The 19038-nt window shown below is 31.9% G+C and overlaps 3 protein-coding genes across 4 annotated transcripts in view; 1 reads left to right on the forward strand and 2 right to left on the reverse strand.

Annotated features, from left to right (window-relative positions):
* Positions 1-6336, reverse strand: part of LOC137821096 (uncharacterized) — a 32512-nt gene extending 26176 nt beyond the window's left edge. Inside the window, exons 1-7 of one of the 2 annotated variants that reach the window (XM_068625520.1) lie at positions 5741-6336; positions 5494-5654; positions 4957-5022; positions 2718-2835; positions 2504-2613; positions 2306-2401; positions 39-162 (exon numbers count right to left, since the gene is read on the reverse strand). In XM_068625520.1, coding sequence (XP_068481621.1) covers positions 39-162; positions 2306-2401; positions 2504-2613; positions 2718-2835; positions 4957-5022; positions 5494-5654; positions 5741-5978 — 913 coding nt within the window. In that variant the 5' untranslated portion in view covers positions 5979-6336. The remainder of the gene's footprint in view (positions 1-38; positions 163-2305; positions 2402-2503; positions 2614-2717; positions 2836-4956; positions 5023-5493; positions 5655-5740) is intronic. The other variant, XM_068625521.1, reaches the window with a different exon arrangement.
* A 4795-nt stretch (positions 6337-11131) lies between these two features.
* Positions 11132-13548, forward strand: LOC137822915 (uncharacterized). Its single transcript, XM_068627939.1, has 4 exons — positions 11132-11396; positions 11483-11623; positions 12271-12494; positions 12595-13548. The coding sequence occupies exons 1-4, from the start codon at positions 11294-11296 to the stop codon at positions 13357-13359; spliced, it is 1233 nt and encodes a 410-aa protein (XP_068484040.1). The 5' UTR covers positions 11132-11293; the 3' UTR covers positions 13360-13548.
* Positions 13549-14917: 1369 nt separating this feature from the next.
* Positions 14918-16476, reverse strand: LOC137820322 (putative aquaporin PIP2-8). Its single transcript, XM_068624352.1, has 4 exons — positions 16002-16476; positions 15620-15915; positions 15382-15522; positions 14918-15294 (listed from the first exon to the last, which is right to left on the reverse strand). Exons 1-4 carry the CDS (start codon positions 16279-16281, stop codon positions 15175-15177), a joined length of 837 nt encoding a protein of 278 aa, XP_068480453.1. The 5' UTR covers positions 16282-16476; the 3' UTR covers positions 14918-15174.
* Positions 16477-19038: the final 2562 nt, after the last annotated feature.

Raw genomic sequence — 19038 nt, forward strand, 5'->3', positions numbered from 1 at the left:
AATACAAAACAAGTGAAGAAGTAACAAGCCTACAACACCTTGCCCTGTTTGCAGGATTACTTTGGTTCCTGTCATTAAATGGGCCAAAAATTTAGAACGGGCAGCATCATTTGTAAACAAAGAGCGTCTTACAGACGCTAGTCGCACCAAGCACTCCAGTGCCTGGAAAGAAAAATAATTAATGCCTAAGAGAGAAAGAAGGCTCAAAAGTACAGGCCGATGAACCGTCAATAAGAAAATTTCACAAAAATAAAATAAGCATTAACCAATCATTAGTCAAGAAATACCTAAATTCTCGATTTTCCAAAATAAACAAACAAATTGTCATCTAATACAAGTGATAATATAAAAATTTGAAAAATATTCAACAAAAGATATCTTATTTAATACCTTGATAGTACATTAGTGTCATACTCAATTTTCAAGTAAAATGTAATGCAAAGGATGGGGTAATGTTGAATAATAATTTTTCTCCATGAGGTGCGTTGCTTGATTTCATAAGGAAATGATACTTTAACCTGCCCCACAGCCTTTCACTACCTTACTTTGGTGAAGCTTAGGGAGTTTACTTTGAAATTTTCAATACCAATAAAAAGGTTTCGGCAAAGTCATTAACAAAGGTTTTCAAACTGCTCTTCCTAGTCACACATGCCAGGAGATTGAAGAGTATTTTCAAGTTTGCTTGTTTTCATTTCCCTTTTCTGTTTTAACATTTATTATTCTGGAGGTTACAATAGGAATCCCAAGGCAGGATGAAGGCAAAGAGAAAGGTAGTCTAAGTCTGAGATACTTATGAAAGAAGGGAGCTTCTAAGTGAAGGCTGTAAGCTGTACTAGCGTTTTATATATTTTGCCTTATAATGGTTGAGATCAAGTCATCTTTGTCATTCTTTTTATCTCCCTTCAAATAAAATTATGCTTTTATTTCACAATAAAGAAAATTATTGCCCCAAGAGAAAAAGTAGATCATCTTCACTTTTTGGTAGTCTACAAACTGGAGATTCAGTTGTGTATCTTTTTCTAACCAACCGACAGCATAAACATTCCTGCAACAACCAAGGAATCCCGCCAGAATTTGCCAAGAAGTGTCCAGTCATCCCTCTTTCAAAAGAACAGGTTTTTGTTTCAGACTTAGTATAACACAATCACTATTAAAAACACCAACCATGCCCACTTTTGCCTCATTATAATAAACACTTAAAATAACGTTCAACCGACACCTTCTTTACAGCATAAAACATTCCTGCAACAACAAGGAATCCCACCAGAATTTGCCAAGAAGTGTCCAGTCATCCTCTTTCAAAAGAACAGGTTTTTGTTTCAGACTTAGTATAACACCATCACTATTAAAAACACCAACCATGCCCACTTTTGCCTCATTATAATAAACACTTAAAATAACGTTCAACCGACACCTTCTTTACCGCATAAAACATTCCTGCAACAACAAGGAATCCCACCAGAATTTGCCAAGAAGTGTCCAGTCATCCTCTTTCAAAAGAACAGGTTTTTGTTTCAGACTTAGTATAACACCATCACTATTAAAAACACCAACCATGCCCACTTTTGCCTCATTATAATAAACACTTAAAATAACGTTCAACCGACACCTTCTTTACAGCATAAAACATTCCTGCAACAACAAGGAATCCCACCAGAATTTGCCAAGAAGTGTCCAGTCATCCTCTTTCAAAAGAACAGGTTTTTGTTTCAGACTTAGTATAACACCATCACTATTAAAAACACCAGCCATGCCCACTTTTGCCTCATTATAACGTTGTAATTACTTTTCAAACATTTAAATAGCACCTAATCATGATTTGGCCAACACTTTTTCCATTCTAAAGGCTATGTCATCATTGCCAATTTCAAATCTCAAATAGCTAGCCTACATTTATAAGTTCGAAGTCTAACAAGTGGCAGCATAAAACCTACAAATAGGTCATGAAAGAAAATAAAACTAATGAACATTGATGGTTTGACAAAATTCTTTGAATGAGAATAAATTAAATAAACCGAGAAAAGTAAGAAATAAAATAGCAGTAGATACATCATGTATGCCCTTGATATGTTAACACTAATTTATAACATAGATATATGTAGAAAGCATATTAACTTAAAATGGTTATAATCAAATTTGATCATTCAGGTTAAGCTAGTGCTCTCACATGATATTTTTAAATTAAGGGGGCTATAATCAATGTAAGTAATACTCCAAAAAGCAAAAAAGATTAAAATTTTAGTTTTGGTGAACTTCAAGATCTAAATGTGAAATATATGATCATTGAAAAAAAGCATATACAGACCTCCTTTGAAAGAGGGGGCTTTGTAATGCCATAGTAATCAAAAAATATTTGTAGTGTTGAAGAATCCTCCAAAACAGGCTTCCAAGGTGATGGAATCTGCAAACCACCATATTACAAGATAGTAGATGAACCAACAAAAAAAGTAACTTTTGTGGTACTTCCCAAAAATTAAAATTTTAAATAAAGAAAAACTGATACCTGAACTGTGCCAAACTCATCTGAACTTTCATCAACAGATGTCCCCACAAAATCAAATGATAAACATTTCAAAGAAAGAGCAAGTGCCAATTCTTGCAATTGATTGACAACTGCATATTATACAATCTCTAATCTCAACATCATGACAGAAAAAGTAAGAAACAAGGTACTAAAAGAGAGGAGGAAATTAAGAGTATGAGTATTCCATTTTTACCATCATTTTTCAGTTGACCCAAGGATGTTAAAGATATCTGGAATATCTGAAAAAGATGTTGGTCTCTAAAGGAGCAAGCAACCCTTCGATGATTTGTTGCAGGCATTCCAGCATTAGCCTGAGGAAGGATTTAGATATAATAGATCAAAGAACAATAAAAAACGAGTAGAAGTGATTATGAAACTTATTAAGAAGTGAGTTTTAAGCTAACAAATCCTCACAAAATCAACTTGGTAAGGTGAGGATTACCCCCACTTATATACTGTAAATTGGTCTTATCCTTAGTCAATGTAAGATTTGCAATACACCCACTCATGCCAAGGCATATACATCTCGAGCATGGAACTGGATATTTGTGGTTGGTCCCATAGCGGCCCGATAGTAGCTAGCACAATAGACCCAACAAACCTCACTAGGATGGACTATGATACTATATTAAGAATGAACTTTAAGTCGCACTCATCCTCACAAAACCAGCTTGGTAAGGGGAATTACCCCTACTTATATATATTGTAAATTAGTTTTATCTCTAATCGATGTGAAATCTCCAACAAAACTCATTCGCCAAATAAGTTTTTTTTTCATTTATATTTTATTAACAATGACCTAACAAAAAGTATAACCAACACAGATATTCAAATTTCACAAACCTTTGGAATGAGGTTACCACAAATTTATGTGATGACCTCATGAAGCATATATTCCGCACATGACCATTGCTTTAAACTCATTAATGAATATGTGACAACATGTGTTAGATATTAAGAGATATTATAGATATTGTTAGATATTTCTATTTATGTAATGGACTTAGCTCATATGTTTCTTTTTCTATATAAACATAAGTTATATAACCCTATGTGTTCAATATACACAAGGGATTTATCATATTCTTCTTTTTCAAGTCCCTTAGCTCCAACCCTCAAGAAACATTCACACAGATACCAAATGTTGTCAAAATCAAGATCCTTAGGATCAGGAGTGGGTCCAAAGTGATAAAATGTAGGATCATAGGATGCTACTAAAATATAAAATTATGCATACATACAGATATATGTACACATATACCACACACACACACAAAGATGACAACATTAAAGGAAAAATTGGTTTAGGATCCCACAAAAAGAACAAGAGTATTGTACATGGACCATAGAAAATTTTAGGTACCAACATAATCTATTTGAGAAAATTAAATCTCAAATAAGTCAACATAAACAAATAAGTCACAGCTTAAGATGTGCAGGACACATGGAATCTGCAAGACAATAAAGAAGGTCGAGAGAGATGACATGCAAAACAGACAAGAGAGGTAGAGGAAATGTTCAAGAGAGAACAGGGCTCACATATACTAAGGCATCTTCAAAGCTATACTGAAACTAGGGAGCAGAAATTGAATTTAAGGGCACAAAAAAAGGGGTTTTTGGTATAGGGGTTTTTTATATACTGGGCTGTTCAACCAGACCGAAGACCAACTTGCAGGATCATGAAATTCATCAGATTTCACAAATTTGCTACAATCTCACTGCGATCTCACCTGTGCACAACATGATTCAATGCACAATCCAACTCAGGACAAGAATGGAAGATCATAAATCGACCAATCTCACAACCTACCCAGCAATCTTGACAACATTAGAGATACAAGTATATTGGCACAATTAGAAGGGAAAAAATCCAGGAAGAAAATAACTCCTATATCCCGGAATTTCCAAGGAATCTTGAGAAATTCCCCCAACCCAAGACAGATACTTACCCAAACTTCAAAGGATCTTACACTCATTTTAAATATCACTTAAGTAAAATTTCATATTGTTATAACAAAAAAAGGATATAATCAGTGACAAGCAAATCATTTTCAATATAAAGAAGCACAACAAGATGTTATGAATATTCTAGTAAATAAAAAAGTACATACAGAAAACAATAAAATAAGAATATTAAGACAGCTGCTTCAGCTGACTACTTTAAATCTGTGTGGTAAATAATCAAGGAATCTTTTATCTGTTTTTTGTACAACTTCTCCAGTAGAAAACCGTCCTGTTATTACTCAACACCCCCCCCCCCCCCCCCCGCCCCTAAAAAGGCACGGAACCAACATCCCCCCCATTTTTACTGTTCAATGTCCAGATCATTGGATGAACTCCATAAACAGACACATACAACCACAAACCCGTGCCAACAGTAATTTGTAATGTCCGCACTACAGATATTCAAGTAGCACAAATTAAACTCTAACCTGATTCATCTCAGAGATAAGCTGACTTAGGATCTTCAAACCAATGGCATAATGACCTGGCGTTGCCTGGATTGAAAAAATATGTTATGAGCAATATGTCTCAGAAACAGAAATCTACCAATTGAGATGGTGTGCAATGCAACAATTTCAGATTACATACTGATTTCTGGTTAACTTAATAGGATTTAAGAAAAAAGTTGCAGAAACCAAAGCACTTACTATCAGTGGTAAAATTATTAGGTCACAACATAAAGAATAATAGCTTATGTACACAGTTACTACACATCTGAGAAGGTGCCGAAATCAGAAGTGGGGTTCAGGGCTACCACTTCAAGTAAACTGAGAAACCTTTTTTAGTTTAGGAGATATTGAGTGATGTTCAAAAGAGGATAAGCCACATTCGTGGTTTTAAAATGAAGCAACCGCGATTCTTGCCACAATGTCAAGGTTTTTTCTTGTTTTACTTGAGTCAAGAAAATCGTCTTTCGATGCAAGATACCGTATTGCATGCAAATTAAACAATCGATTTTATATCACCTGACTCAAGAAGTTCATTGATTCTTTGACCAGGTCTCGGAATCGGTCATCATCAAACCATCCGAACTTTGTGACTCGACACAGAAGTTGGATCAAAGAAGCAGTCACAAATGGCTGTAACTCGGGTCCTCTGGTCGCTAGATAGTTTATGAGGTACGTCCCTAACATGCATTAAAAATAGTTCTATGAATTGCAGCATCTTGAGTCACCGAAGAGGGGACAAGAGTGAAATAAAGAGAAACAATACATATATCTAGGCGAAGCTTCAAGGCAAGGCTGTGTTCGGTGACTTGTTTCAACAAACTGGAACTAGCCAGCATCAATGCATAGGGTGTCAAGGCATGATCAAGTATGTATTGGCATTGAGAAATGTATTCAGTGTTCATAGAGAAGCATTTCAGTGTGTTCTCCGCGTGAGCACGTTCTACCGAGTCCTGCGAATTGTACAGCCTCTCACACAATGCTTCTAGTTGTGCCAACTCCATCGCTCATCAAGATTCGGCACACACAAATCTCAGATTTCACTACGGGCGATGATTAGGGTTGCGACCACAGAAACAAGGCGGCGGCGATGACGGGGAGGTGCCGCCGGCAACCGCAAGAAGACGGGGAAGGTGGAGAGGAGATTAACGAAATGAAATCGGAGTGGATAGAGGATTGGGTTCTACCACAACTGCTGGACCACGATCACATCGCATTGGCAAAATGGAAGAAATTCTTGTGCTTGATCCATCTAGGTTTTCTCAATCTCTTTCTTTGTTAGAAGGATTTTTTTCTTTTCTTTTCTTTTCTCCCGTTTATGTTATGCGTGAACGACAAAAACTGTTTAAATAAATACTTTCCGTTTTTTTATTCATGCACCGACTGTGTTTTATTTATTTTTTAAATAAATGCGAAAATAACCGGGTTGTAAGAATAATTTACCTTCGCTAAAAAAAACTCATTTATTTTCTATCAAATTTGAAAATGATTGAAAAAACATTTTTTACTTCCATATTACAAACTTGAAAAGGTAATAGCTATTTATTAGTAGAATTTGCATGTTTAAATTATATTAATTTTTCATCTGGAATAAAATAAAAATATCATTTTTTATAATAAAAAAACGTAAGTTAAGCATTTGAATGAAATAGAGTGGATGATTGTCTTTTTATGTTCTATGTGTATTTTAAATTTTTATATGACAAAAAAGGAATGATATTTCCTTTCAATTCATCTATTTTCTATAGCTTATTTATATGTAGTGGTCCATGAAAAGATATTCAAAATATTAAAATCTATTTATACATTATTTGGACCTTTAAATTCATATAACAACTCAAAAACTAAATCTAAATTATTGTTTATTAATCCTAGCAAGCCTAACCTTCCATTTTCTCAACTATGTCTTCCCCTTTGTGTGTGTTAGTGGAGTTTATTGAAACAAAAAATAACATAAAATGATATTGTCTTGAAGTGTCATAAATATCAAAACATGCAATTATAGACAATGTCTTCTATCAAGGTCTTAGAACATGTTCTATTTGTGTTTGTTGTGATCTTCTTTTCATCATTGCTTTTTCCCTCCCTAAATACCTCTTAGAGGCTTTTGATTATTTATTGGTGTGTTCTACTTATTGTTGTAACACCTTTTTTTATTTTTTGAAATATCGGAACTTTTAAATCCTAAAGTTTTTGCAAGTTATTTGGTTGTTACTTCTTATGTTTTGTTGCACTTATTATTGTGCCAATTAAAGTTTGGACACACTTTAACCAAACATTGTTGAGAACCTAAATTTGTTTCAACCTAATATTTTAAAACCAAAATTATTTTTGTTACCCAAAATGGATATAATTTTCTTAACCACCTTAACAAACTCCTCCAACAAAATTTGATTTTCTCTGTGAATAAAAGGCCTAACTAATATGTAAGAGTGTTTCTAAAATTTTGCAACATTCATCTTATTCAGTTTGCTTAAACTTAAAAGATGGATCTTGTGCTTGTTTGTATTGAATCAGATTTTTTTAAAAAATGGATTCCATGTATTGCATTTGTTTGTTGTGTTGAGTGAGGGTAGGGCAAAAATTCATGTGATATAACACAAGTTTATGCCTTTTATGTGAGCTCAGATAAATATTGATGAGAATAGTGTGGTGAATTGAATAAGGTATCATCCTTTTGTGAATAGTGGAGGATGGTAGTTTTTCAACCAGATAGAGGAGTTTAATAATTGGAGAGGTTGAGTAAGCTATGAAGGTGTTTTAAAAAAATGGATTTCAGCTTGCTAGCTATTGAAATGGTCTAAAAGTATATATTAATTACAATAGTGAATTTTAATAATTTGTGTAAATATTTGGATATATAAATGGAATTTGAAGATTTTTGTTGGAGAATTACAACAAAATTATTCTTTGAAAAATAATCTATAAATATTTTTTTTAATCAATAACAACAAATTATATAAATGAAAATCAACCCATATACAAAAAATTTAATTTGGATATGGAGATATAGGTATAAAAAAAATTATCCTCTAAAGTTATTAAAAACAACATCAATCTTGAATATTCACGCTACGGATAACAAAATCAATTACCTGTTAGTAAACTCATGGACCTGATCCGATAGTTTGTCATTTATGGTTGTTTTCCGACCTATGTATTTAACGTTATGAGAGAACACAAGTCAAAGGATCTCAATCAATTAATCCATTACACAATTAAGACAGAATCATGACTAAAGGCAGAGATATGTTACAATTCAATCTATATATACTAGTTTATGCTCCACGGAAAAGATCATCTAATACACAACAAGAAGTACTCTCAACTCATATTTTATCATATACTCATTATATTTTGTTTTTTTTATCGGCAATAAAAAATAAATAAATGGGAACCACTTCAGGAGTGGTTCAACCCTTATACATAAAGAGCAAAACACCTTACCATACTCCTACCACGAAACACCTACCTGAATATCTAAGGAACAACCAAACTAACCATAGGAAAACATTAAATTATCATCCTCATACAATCTACTGAGTTCAAAACCCAATTAGAGTACCCGAAGGAAGCACAATGAGACTTTGCGTAAATCCACGACCAAACTTTTACCTGTACCAAGGCGAATACTTCGAGCGCATCTACCACCCCTATCAAAGGACACACAATTCCTATGATTCCAAATACCACTCACATTTTGTATTCTTACGATAAATACGTTTTGTATTCTTACAATAAATACGTTGTAGATTATCTTTTTGATATAAAGATCTGTTGATTTTTAGTTGTTATGGATTCTTTGTTGATTCTGCTAGAAAATTTAATCAAAACACCTCTCAAAATTATTGCTGCAATAAATTTGTGTGAAATTTAAGTTTAGTCATATTGATATTCTCTATTCATATATATATATGAAACTGATAATCAATAGAATACTTATGGACATTATTCTTAGTTCTTTTAATGTATATACCATTAATATTTTCTTTATTATCACCGATGTAAAAAATGTGAGATAATACTCCAAATCACTATTTATTTGAGTAACGTGATAAAAATTACGATCAGTTATTTGTATAACCAATATACTAGGTCGCCCTTGTCGCACAAACGTGAATGGCACTCGTGCCTTCACGTTTTGTTTTACGTGCTTCTCAATCAATCTAATATCAATCAACCTGTTATTAATTTTATTGACCAACCTATTATTTCTCAATTAAATCACCAAACTTTACAGATATGTTTGTCTGATTAAAAAGACATATATTTTTGTATTTTATGTTTAAAAAAAATTCAAAATATAATTTTATATATATATACAGTAATAATAATAGCAAATAATATATAATTTCGATAGTTAGCTACAGTATCTAAATGATGTAATAAAAAATATCATTTAATATATTTTCCATATAACAGTTATTTTTACAATCAATAGACAGTTTTAACAAATATTTTATGAATTTAATTATAACCCATTAATTAAAAAATTCACACGGTTTTTAATTTGTATATTGTTATGCATAATAAATGTATTAATTTTCATAACAATTACTTTCAGTATGATATTCAGGACTTTTTTTTTACTAACCGTGTAATTTTTTATTTATTTTAAGAATGCAAAAGGAAGAAATATTTATGTCTATTGGTTTTAAACAGCACAAAATTGTTATTTTAAAAAACTACTATAAGAATAAAAAAAATATACAGGATAGAAAGATATAATAAAGACAATTAAAGCAAAAGTAATAATATCGTGGTTTTTTCCTTAAAATATTTCATCACTTGCAGAATGCAAACTTGTCAAAATCAAACACTTTTCATCGAAAATTAAATTATGAAACTTTTACTTTTCATTTCTGATCATCATTTTCTTAAGAGTAAAAATGTTAAGAGAAAAGTATGATTGTTGTTATTATTTGAGAAATTTTGATAAAAATAAATAAATAAAAATAAAGAAATGTAAGAATACTAATTTTAAAAAATTGAATTATGTAAACAAGTCAAACTCATATATTTCTGTCAAAAATAGTTGTTTTGAAAATCAAGTGCCTAACTTTAGTATATTTAGATGAGCGTTTTTAAATTTAATTTTAAATAAAATTGATTACAAAATTATTTTTAAAGTGAATTCATTTTATGTTGGAATATTTTACCTTAATAAGTTTCACATAAAAATTACTTTGGTTTAGTTATTTTTGTAGTTTTTGAAATTTAGGCTAAATCTAATTTTGGTCTCTCTAATTTAAGAAAATATTGTAGTGTCTTAAATTTACAATTTACAAAATAAGGTTTTAGGTCCAAAACACAAAAATTGAAGGGCTATTATGTTTTTTTTTAATATTTTTAATTTTTCAAATTCAATATTTAGAGATTGAAATTATTGTTTTTTCAAAATATGTTAGGAATTAAAATGATTTTTTAAATTTGAAATATCAAAATTGGGTTTACTATAATTTTTAGGAATTAAAAAATATAATAAAACCTATGATTTATCAATTATCATGCTGAAATTTAGAGACAAAATCTATTTTACTCAATAATATTGTATTATTTATTTTAAAAAATATCAATTTAGTCATTCAAATGGTAATGGTGTGCAGTCTTTGAAATAAATCTTAAAAATGAATAAAATGAAAATTAATTCTTAAAATTATAAATTATAAATTAATTTAATTCTAAACGCTAATTTTCTTATTTTAATTTAATAAACAACCTTTTAATCATCAATTTGATGGACAAAATTGTTAAGATTAAATTGATAATTTATTATTAGTCACATTTGAAGCTGTTTGCATGCGGCGTGGGAACGGTATCTTGTTCCCGCGTTCTTTTTATCTGTTTTTTTTTTCTTTATCAAACATGTCTTCTCTGATTTAAATTATATTGCCAAATCGTGTTTTTTTAATGTGTGTCTTTTTTTACTTATGGGTAACCCTTTTGACACAAATAACTTAATTAAATGCTTTACAATTATTATTTATTAAAGTAGCATATCAGAATTCCGTCCTATTAAATAATGCAGCAACTGTTTTTGTGTCAAAAAGTTTTCTACAATGCGTAGCCATAAAAAATGGTCGTTGTTGGCGCGCGAGTGTCTAGAAGACAAGACTTTGACACAATATAAAACAAAGTCTTAGAATTTGATCAAACCGAACATGTTCAAAAATCAATACACGTCATTATGGAATTTAATTTGGTCAAAGAAACAATGTCCAGAAGTTGATCAGGAATGGAGCAATGAATAAATAGATGGTTCGTATTATTGTTTTGTGATTCTTACACGGCACAGAAGAGGTGAATCAAACAGCAGCAGATGGCATCATCTAACTGTGCTAATCTCTCTAATCCTTACCATCAATGCACCCAAGCTTGCTCCAAAGCCACCAACCAAACCAACAGAAAGAAGATTAATTCTGGTTAGTTCTTTTCTCCTCTCTTCATTCTGTATATGTATTTTGGAACCATTTCCGTCTGTTAAATTTAGTTTTGCATGGCTGCTAAGGTTATGGTCGAAGTGTGACAGATGGTGAGCTTGGGAAAAAGGTTCATAAGCAACACAAACGAACTTACTCAGGTTGTCCTAAAGCGTCTAATCCTTACCACGAGTGTGATCACAACTGTTACAAAAGATTATCGGATTCAGGTACCCTCTTTCTCTCTCTTTTCATCTCAGGTTCAAACCTGATGAGGAATTTTTTAATTTCAGTACCCTTCTATTGTATTCAATCTCGGTCCAATCTTTTTAATTATAATTCATGCAAAACAACGTCTCTGTTTTAACTTAGCCTCTAAATCAGGCTAAATAAATAGCGATAGAATTAGACATCTTTCGATCATGCAATTAACATCTTAAGAACATGGATTTTATTTACTGTAGCCATACTGTTCGACAAAACATTAGGATTCATGTTCATATTATCTGTTAAACAAACTTATAAATAGATTGCTGAGTTCACAAATACTGTTAGTTCACGTGAGTATGATAAAATTTAATTCTAGTTATCTAAAAACAATTCTATTAATTTGAATTCTTGTAAATTTAAAAAGTATTTAAAGTAGTAACATGTGTTATTGTGTATGTATGGTGTGTTTGATTTAACTCGGGTAATCCACATTTATAAGAAAATTCATATGACAGAAAAATATGAAACTAGTTGTATAGGCACTAGAGTCGTTTTAGAGGTATAAAAGTTGGTCCTTGACTTGATGAACGGGTGGTTGATGAAGATCTCTCACATGCCGATGAATAAATATGTTTCTGATTCTTGTCCATTCTAATTGCATTTGTAGGTGCCCCTCCTCCGTTAAAGTTAGACAGGAAAAATAAGCTAGGTTCTAAACCAGAACCCCCTGTTCTTGACAGCGTTCCTGCCTCAAAAGTTGGAGCAATTTACCTATCTGATGCTTCATCACCAATATCACAGTATTCTGAGAAGAAAAAGGCTGAGACAGTGAAAAACGAGCACGTTCCCTCTGAGCCAATTTCTGTACAGAAACATGATCCAGTTGTAAAGGTAGTGGTCACTCTTTTGTCTCACGTCATGCCTTCCAATCTTTGAGTTAAGAAAGAGCGACACAAACTGATGTCATGTCTTGCATGTGCTTTTTTTGCAGCCTTTCAATCTCAAAGACCAACCAAGGGATCATGTTGCCGACCCAATGCCAACAAATCACAAGGAAAAAACAGCTTCTCATAAAGTTGTTCCAGTAACTCATCATGTTGATGACACTCAAGAATTGGGTCTTAATATTTCAGCCGGTGGATCCGTAGGTTCCAGTTTCTCTGGTATTCGAAATGAAGAAAATTTAAACGATGAAGGAGAGAGCGAGTCAGTGACTTCAGAACCCCGTCTTCAAGTTGGAAGATATAAAGTAAAAGAAAGTTTTGTTTCGATCCTGCAGTCTATCCTTGACAGGTACGGGGACATAGGAGCAAGTTGTCACTTGGAATCAGTTGTGATGCGTTCATACTACATTGAATGTGTATGCTTTGTGGTGCAAGAGCTACACTCCACCTCAATAATTCAATTAAGCAACTCCAAAGTGAAAGAATTGTTGGCCCTTCTTAAGGATGTGGAATCTGCTCAACTTCATGTTGCATGGTTGCGTAGTGCCCTCGACGAATTAGCTGAAAATATTGAACTGATTAATAAGCAGCAGGAAGTGGAGACAATAAAAGAGGAGCTAGAACAAGAGTTGGGAAGTTTGGCTCAGAAAGAACAAGAGGTTGCTGATATCAAAGCACGAATTCCTGAGATCAGAGCTCGTTTGAGAGAGGTCGAACTCAAGTCAGAAGAACTGACCAAAAACATGCTATCTATCAAGTCCAATGTTGACAATTTGCCTATCAAATCGTTGGTAGATGAACTATTATGTTGAACAAATTCGTTTGGGGTGCACGCATATTAATAAGTTGCAAATTTGCAATGCTTAAAGGTAGAATAGGTTACTGAATAAATGCATGAAGAACAATCTTTTCTTATTAGGTATGATAAATGCCGACTCAATACTATTATTTTAATATTTATTCATATTATTTAAAAATATATATTTTGATAATTATGAGACTTATATACAATTCTTGAAACGGTTTATTTATATATAAATATATATGATAAAAGATAAATTTGTAACTAAATGATATGAAAAATATTAAAATAATAATATTGAGGATGGTAATGTGATGGTATTAAAAATATAGGATTGTCAATATATCATCATCCATCATTTAATTACAAATTTATCTTTTATTATATATATTTATTTTTTAATCCAATCACATTAAGATTGTATATAATTTTTGGAGTTATCAACCTATCATTATACGCTCACATACAAACTACACAACTCTCCATTGTGAAGGGGATGTTTGTGAGACCGTTTAGACTAATTTTTTATTCAATCTTAATTATTTTTACTAGCAAAACATATGCCCGTAAATATATATTCATATTTTTATTAGATTAAATTATATATATATAATTTTAATATTTGTATAGATTTATTATTTTTATGAATAATTAATTGAAAATAATAATATAGTTTAAAATATAAATAATTTTGTGAAAATAGTATTAAAAAATTATATAACCATTATTTTTAGAAAGAGAAATTATTTAATTGTTTTAAAATAAAGAAAACTTATATTCAATTACTTCTAATTTATTAAAGGGTACAATTATTTAATTAAAAAGTGGTACCAAATGAAATTAACAAATAGTGTATCCTCTTTGTATATGCAATAGAAGAATTCAATTTCTCAAGGGCAGGCCAAACTAAGACGTGAAGAAGGGGACATGTTAAATATAGATAAATAATTAAGTGATTGGGCAATTATAAGAGAATGATTAATAGATAGATAGATAATCCAGAATAACAGAGAAAAATAATAAGTGAAAATATTTGATGAAAAGAATAGGCATTAGGTTTTCCAAACCTTCCATTCACTCCACTTTAATCTCACTCTTCCGCCCCACACTTTCATAATGCTAACCAATGTATTACGTTTTCATCACAACTTTTTAATTTCATAAAACTTTTATTTAAATTTCCTACTATGCCCAAACTTTACCATATTCACTTTAAATCAAATACAACACAATTTTTCATTTACAACTTTATTATACCTTAAAAACTTTACACAAAATGACAACTTTTACGATGAAATTACTCCATTACGTTCTTGGATATATAAGATGGATTTATTATACTGGGCCAACTAAACTGTTTGAAAATTGAATGGTAACTCTAATTTTCTTTGCACAAATCAGGTATAGAAAAAGACATGGATGCTGTAAATCACGTTGGCAAACATAAATCATTTGACGAGCAGTAGCGGATAACCGTTAGAGAGAAATGTTGTTGCAAAAGACGAGGAGGTAAAAGGAAGAAGAAGAAGAAGACAACAAAAATTTATGTCGCAAAAGACGAGGAGGGGTAAAGAAAAGTGGCATATAAATATAAAATTAAATAACGGTCATAATCTCTCCTCTGAAACCAAACTACAAACAAACCAAATAAATAGTAACAATAATAAAAATAAATAAATAAGTAAATTACAAAAGAAAAGACGAATGGGTCATCATCATCATCACATACACACACATCAAGCGAATAACAAATCATGAATGCAAACACCAATTAAACTTCCTCTACACTATCTCTCTCTCTCTGTCTCTCCATCATCATCATCAACTAGTTGGTAGGGTTGCTCCGGAACGACCCCAACGCCTTAATAGCCGCTGCTCTCAGTATGTACTGGTGGTACGCCGCCGCCGCCAATGCTCCCACGAATGGTCCAACCCAAAAGATCCACTGCAACAAAACACACCACACATTATCATCAGTTACAATTTAAAACAGCACAACCACGCATCCACGCACGTCAAGCTAGAGTCTTACATGGTCATCCCAAACTTTGGCATCGTTGTAGATAACAGCAGCTCCGAAGCTTCTAGCTGGGTTTATCCCGGTACCAGTAATGGGTATGGTAGCCAAGTGAACCATGAAAACGGCGAAGCCAATAGGCAATGGGGCCAACACCTGCACAACAACACAACACATTCATTCATTTATTTATATACTTTTATTACTAAAAGTGGCATAGATGCAGCAGTAGTGAGGGTGTAGGAGAACATACGGGGATGTGAGAGTCACGCGCGCTTCTCTTGGGGTCGGTGGCAGAGAAAACGGTGTAGACAAGCACAAAGGTGCCGATGATCTCTGCCCCGAGAGCGGTACCTTTGCTGTAGCCGGAATTGACGGAGTTAGCACCGCCGCTGAGGGAGTTGTAGGGGTGCTTCATGAAGGCCTTGACCAAGCCAACACCGCTGATAGCACCAAGGCACTGCGCTACAATGTAGAAAAGCGCACGGATGAGCGAGACCTTGCGCGCCAGGAACAGGCCAAAAGTCACCGCTGGGTTTATGTGTCCACCTGTCATGTTTTGTGACAAAAAGTTAAAAACTGTTGCAAGCAAAAAAGAAACGGAAGCGGTGGGTTGGGTTGGGTTAGTCGTTTACCGGAAATGCCGGCGGTGCAGTAGACGAGAACGAAGATCATGCCACCGAAGGCCCATGCTATGCCGAGAAGGCCAACGCCGTCGCAAGGGCCGGTCTGCTTCTTGTGGCCGATGACGGTGGCGACGGTGACATAGAGGAAGAGGAGCGTGGCGATGAACTCGGCGATGAGGGCTCTGTAGAAGGACCAGAGCTTAATCTCGGCGAAGTCGAGGAGAGGAGCTGGTGGAGGGTCTACATAGTCCTTCCTCTGCTGCCCCTCTTCGCTGACTTCCTTGGACATTGTGGTGGTGTTGGTGAAGGAAGAGGAACAAATGAAGAAGAAGAATAAGATAAAGAAGAAGAAGATGAAGAAGAAGGAGAGTGGAGGTTGGGTTGGGTTGGTAGGTTATAAGGAGGAGAGAAGAGTGTGGTGTGGATAAGAGAAGGGCATTTTGGGATTAAAAAAAGAGAAGAAAAAGAGAGTGAGGTGTGGGACAGAGTAACATGTGAAGGGTAATGATATAATGGGTAGACAGAGCAGAGGTGGGCCCTCTTCTCATCTTCTTCTTCTGTCAGCCTGGCATGGCATGCAACCCCTACAACAACACAACGTTCATATCTCTCTCTCTCTCTCTCTCATTTATTCATTTCAAATTCATTTTCCTTCTCAACTTAAATTCAAATCATGCTATTTTCAATTCAATTAAAGGTAACAGACAAAAGAATATGAATTATATATTTTATTATCACGTGTCAATAACTTTTTTCCTACCTTGTATTCAACTTTTTTTACCCACATGAAACTCTTTACTTTTTTACGAAAGTTTGAATCTAAAGCAACCAATGCGTTGTACTTCACACCAAAAAGTGTTCTATGTTGGTTAAAATGATGAAAGTTTTTTCTTATTTTCCTAATTTTATCGTATTTTACCATTATTGATAACTATTTTTTTAATAAAAATATAAAAGAAGGGAGATGATTTAAATAATAAAATGAATGAATGGAAATAATGAAAAAGGTAATGTTAATAATTGAAAAGCAGTGTGGGAGAGTATAAGTAGAGACATTCTCTGGTGTGGAAAAGTGAAAGGGTGAGGGAGGAAGAGCAATGGACATAAAGAGTCCAACAGGATTAGCTGGCAGACAATAGAGCTGCGTGCCGTTCTCCACTCTCCTCTCCAAAGAATCTCCTCTCTTTGGATACTAAGGAACAAATCAATTTAAATCAAAAAGTAAACTTACTTAAATTAAGTCAAAAGTCAAATAATTTCATTTATTATTATTATTCTTATTACGACAAACAACATTTATAATTCATTACAATCGCATGTATTATTGGATATATTTAAAGAACATTCTTTAAAACAAAGATATCTAAAATTTATTTACAAATTTATAAGAACTCTTATAAGATTAATATAAATTATAAAAATACCATAATTAATTTATGGATAAATTGAATTTTAAAGTATTTATTTTTTAATAACAAAATTTGTATTTTTTTAATTTACATGTTGCATTTGTGATAAAAAGAAAAAAATATCATAATTCGTTCCATACGTATGAAGTTCAGACACTTATCTCAAATGGCGTGTCAGTGTCGAATACACCTATCCGACACTGACACTCGTATAACACTCGTAGGATATGTATATATGAAGTGTTTAATTCAAAAAAATATTTATTTGATTTCTGACAATTTTAACACGATTCTAACATATTTTTTTTTAAAAAAATATATTAATTTTCTAAAAATTTAAACTTATTGTATCAATTTTTATTATAATTATAAAAATAAGAAACGAATCAGTCATAAAACACATTTTTTTTCCAAAAAATAATATAAAACATAATTATTAACATAAATCTTTATTATCAATTTATATAATTAATAATTATATAATATATATCTTATATTTTAGAAATTATAGGTATGTGAATGTTGGTATCGTGTATCCGTGTAAATATGTATGTCCGTGTAGATATGTATGTGGTACATAGTTCCAGTACACATCTCTTCTTATCCGCTGATGCAAGTGAAGCAAATATTTCTTCATCCATTTGACACATCAGTCTCACAAAAAAGCAAAGAGAAGTATCTAAGAAGAGCTTCTAATTTTAATTTTTTATTTATCAGCAAGAATATATAGCTTATAATGATAAATCTGAAGACTGATATTAATTTTAAGAATTATGTTTTTATAACAAAATCATTGGAAGAAGCTGATGTATGATGTCTTAACGGTAAAAAAAATTTAATAATCAAATTAAGTTCTTAAGTATTAATTCTTTTTTAAATATAAAAATTGAAATGTAAACAAAACAAATTCTAAATATGTAAATTCTTACAAGATTTCATTCTTAATAAAAAAACTTGTAAAAGTATTAAGCTAGTTGTTTAAAAGTAATAACACTGTGGAATCATTTCAAGAATAGAATTTGACGAGAGAGTTTTTTTTTTTTAACTATTGTATCCTAGATTCTTTTATGTATATTTAGGGTATGTTAAGTCTTTCCATAAGGATTTATATATGAGATATAAATAATTAAAAAAAAAATAGTAATTCCTACAAAATAAATACACAGAATAATTTGTAGAATTTTTAATAATTTTTTAACTTTTTTTAACGCGTACATAAGCAAATTTTAGATTATAATTTTTTTTAATACTTTTCTTCCAAAACAATTTACAGAAATTTTTTTTGTCTAAACTGGCTCTCTTAGGTTAATACAATGATGATAATTTATATTTATATACAACTTTATTCAGTATATATGATGATTTAATTTGTCAAAAAAAGTCAATATAAATTAAACTAACTTAGAAATTTAATAGAATATGTAAAGTACATATGATATTTAATACGTGATCAAATCATAATAATTTCTATTTTTGTTTTATCTGTTAATTTTTTATTTCACTGTTATTTATTTGTTAATGAATATTATTTTAATTTACAAATCAATTAATAATTTTAAACAAATTGAATGCAAAGGTATAAAGAAAATAAAAAATAGAGAAAATTAATTATTCAATTTTGGTTCATAAAAATCACA

Source organism: Phaseolus vulgaris, chromosome 9, assembly GCF_051622355.1.
Source record: "Phaseolus vulgaris cultivar YP4 chromosome 9, ASM5162235v1, whole genome shotgun sequence".
Classification (NCBI taxonomy): domain Eukaryota; kingdom Viridiplantae; phylum Streptophyta; class Magnoliopsida; order Fabales; family Fabaceae; genus Phaseolus; species Phaseolus vulgaris.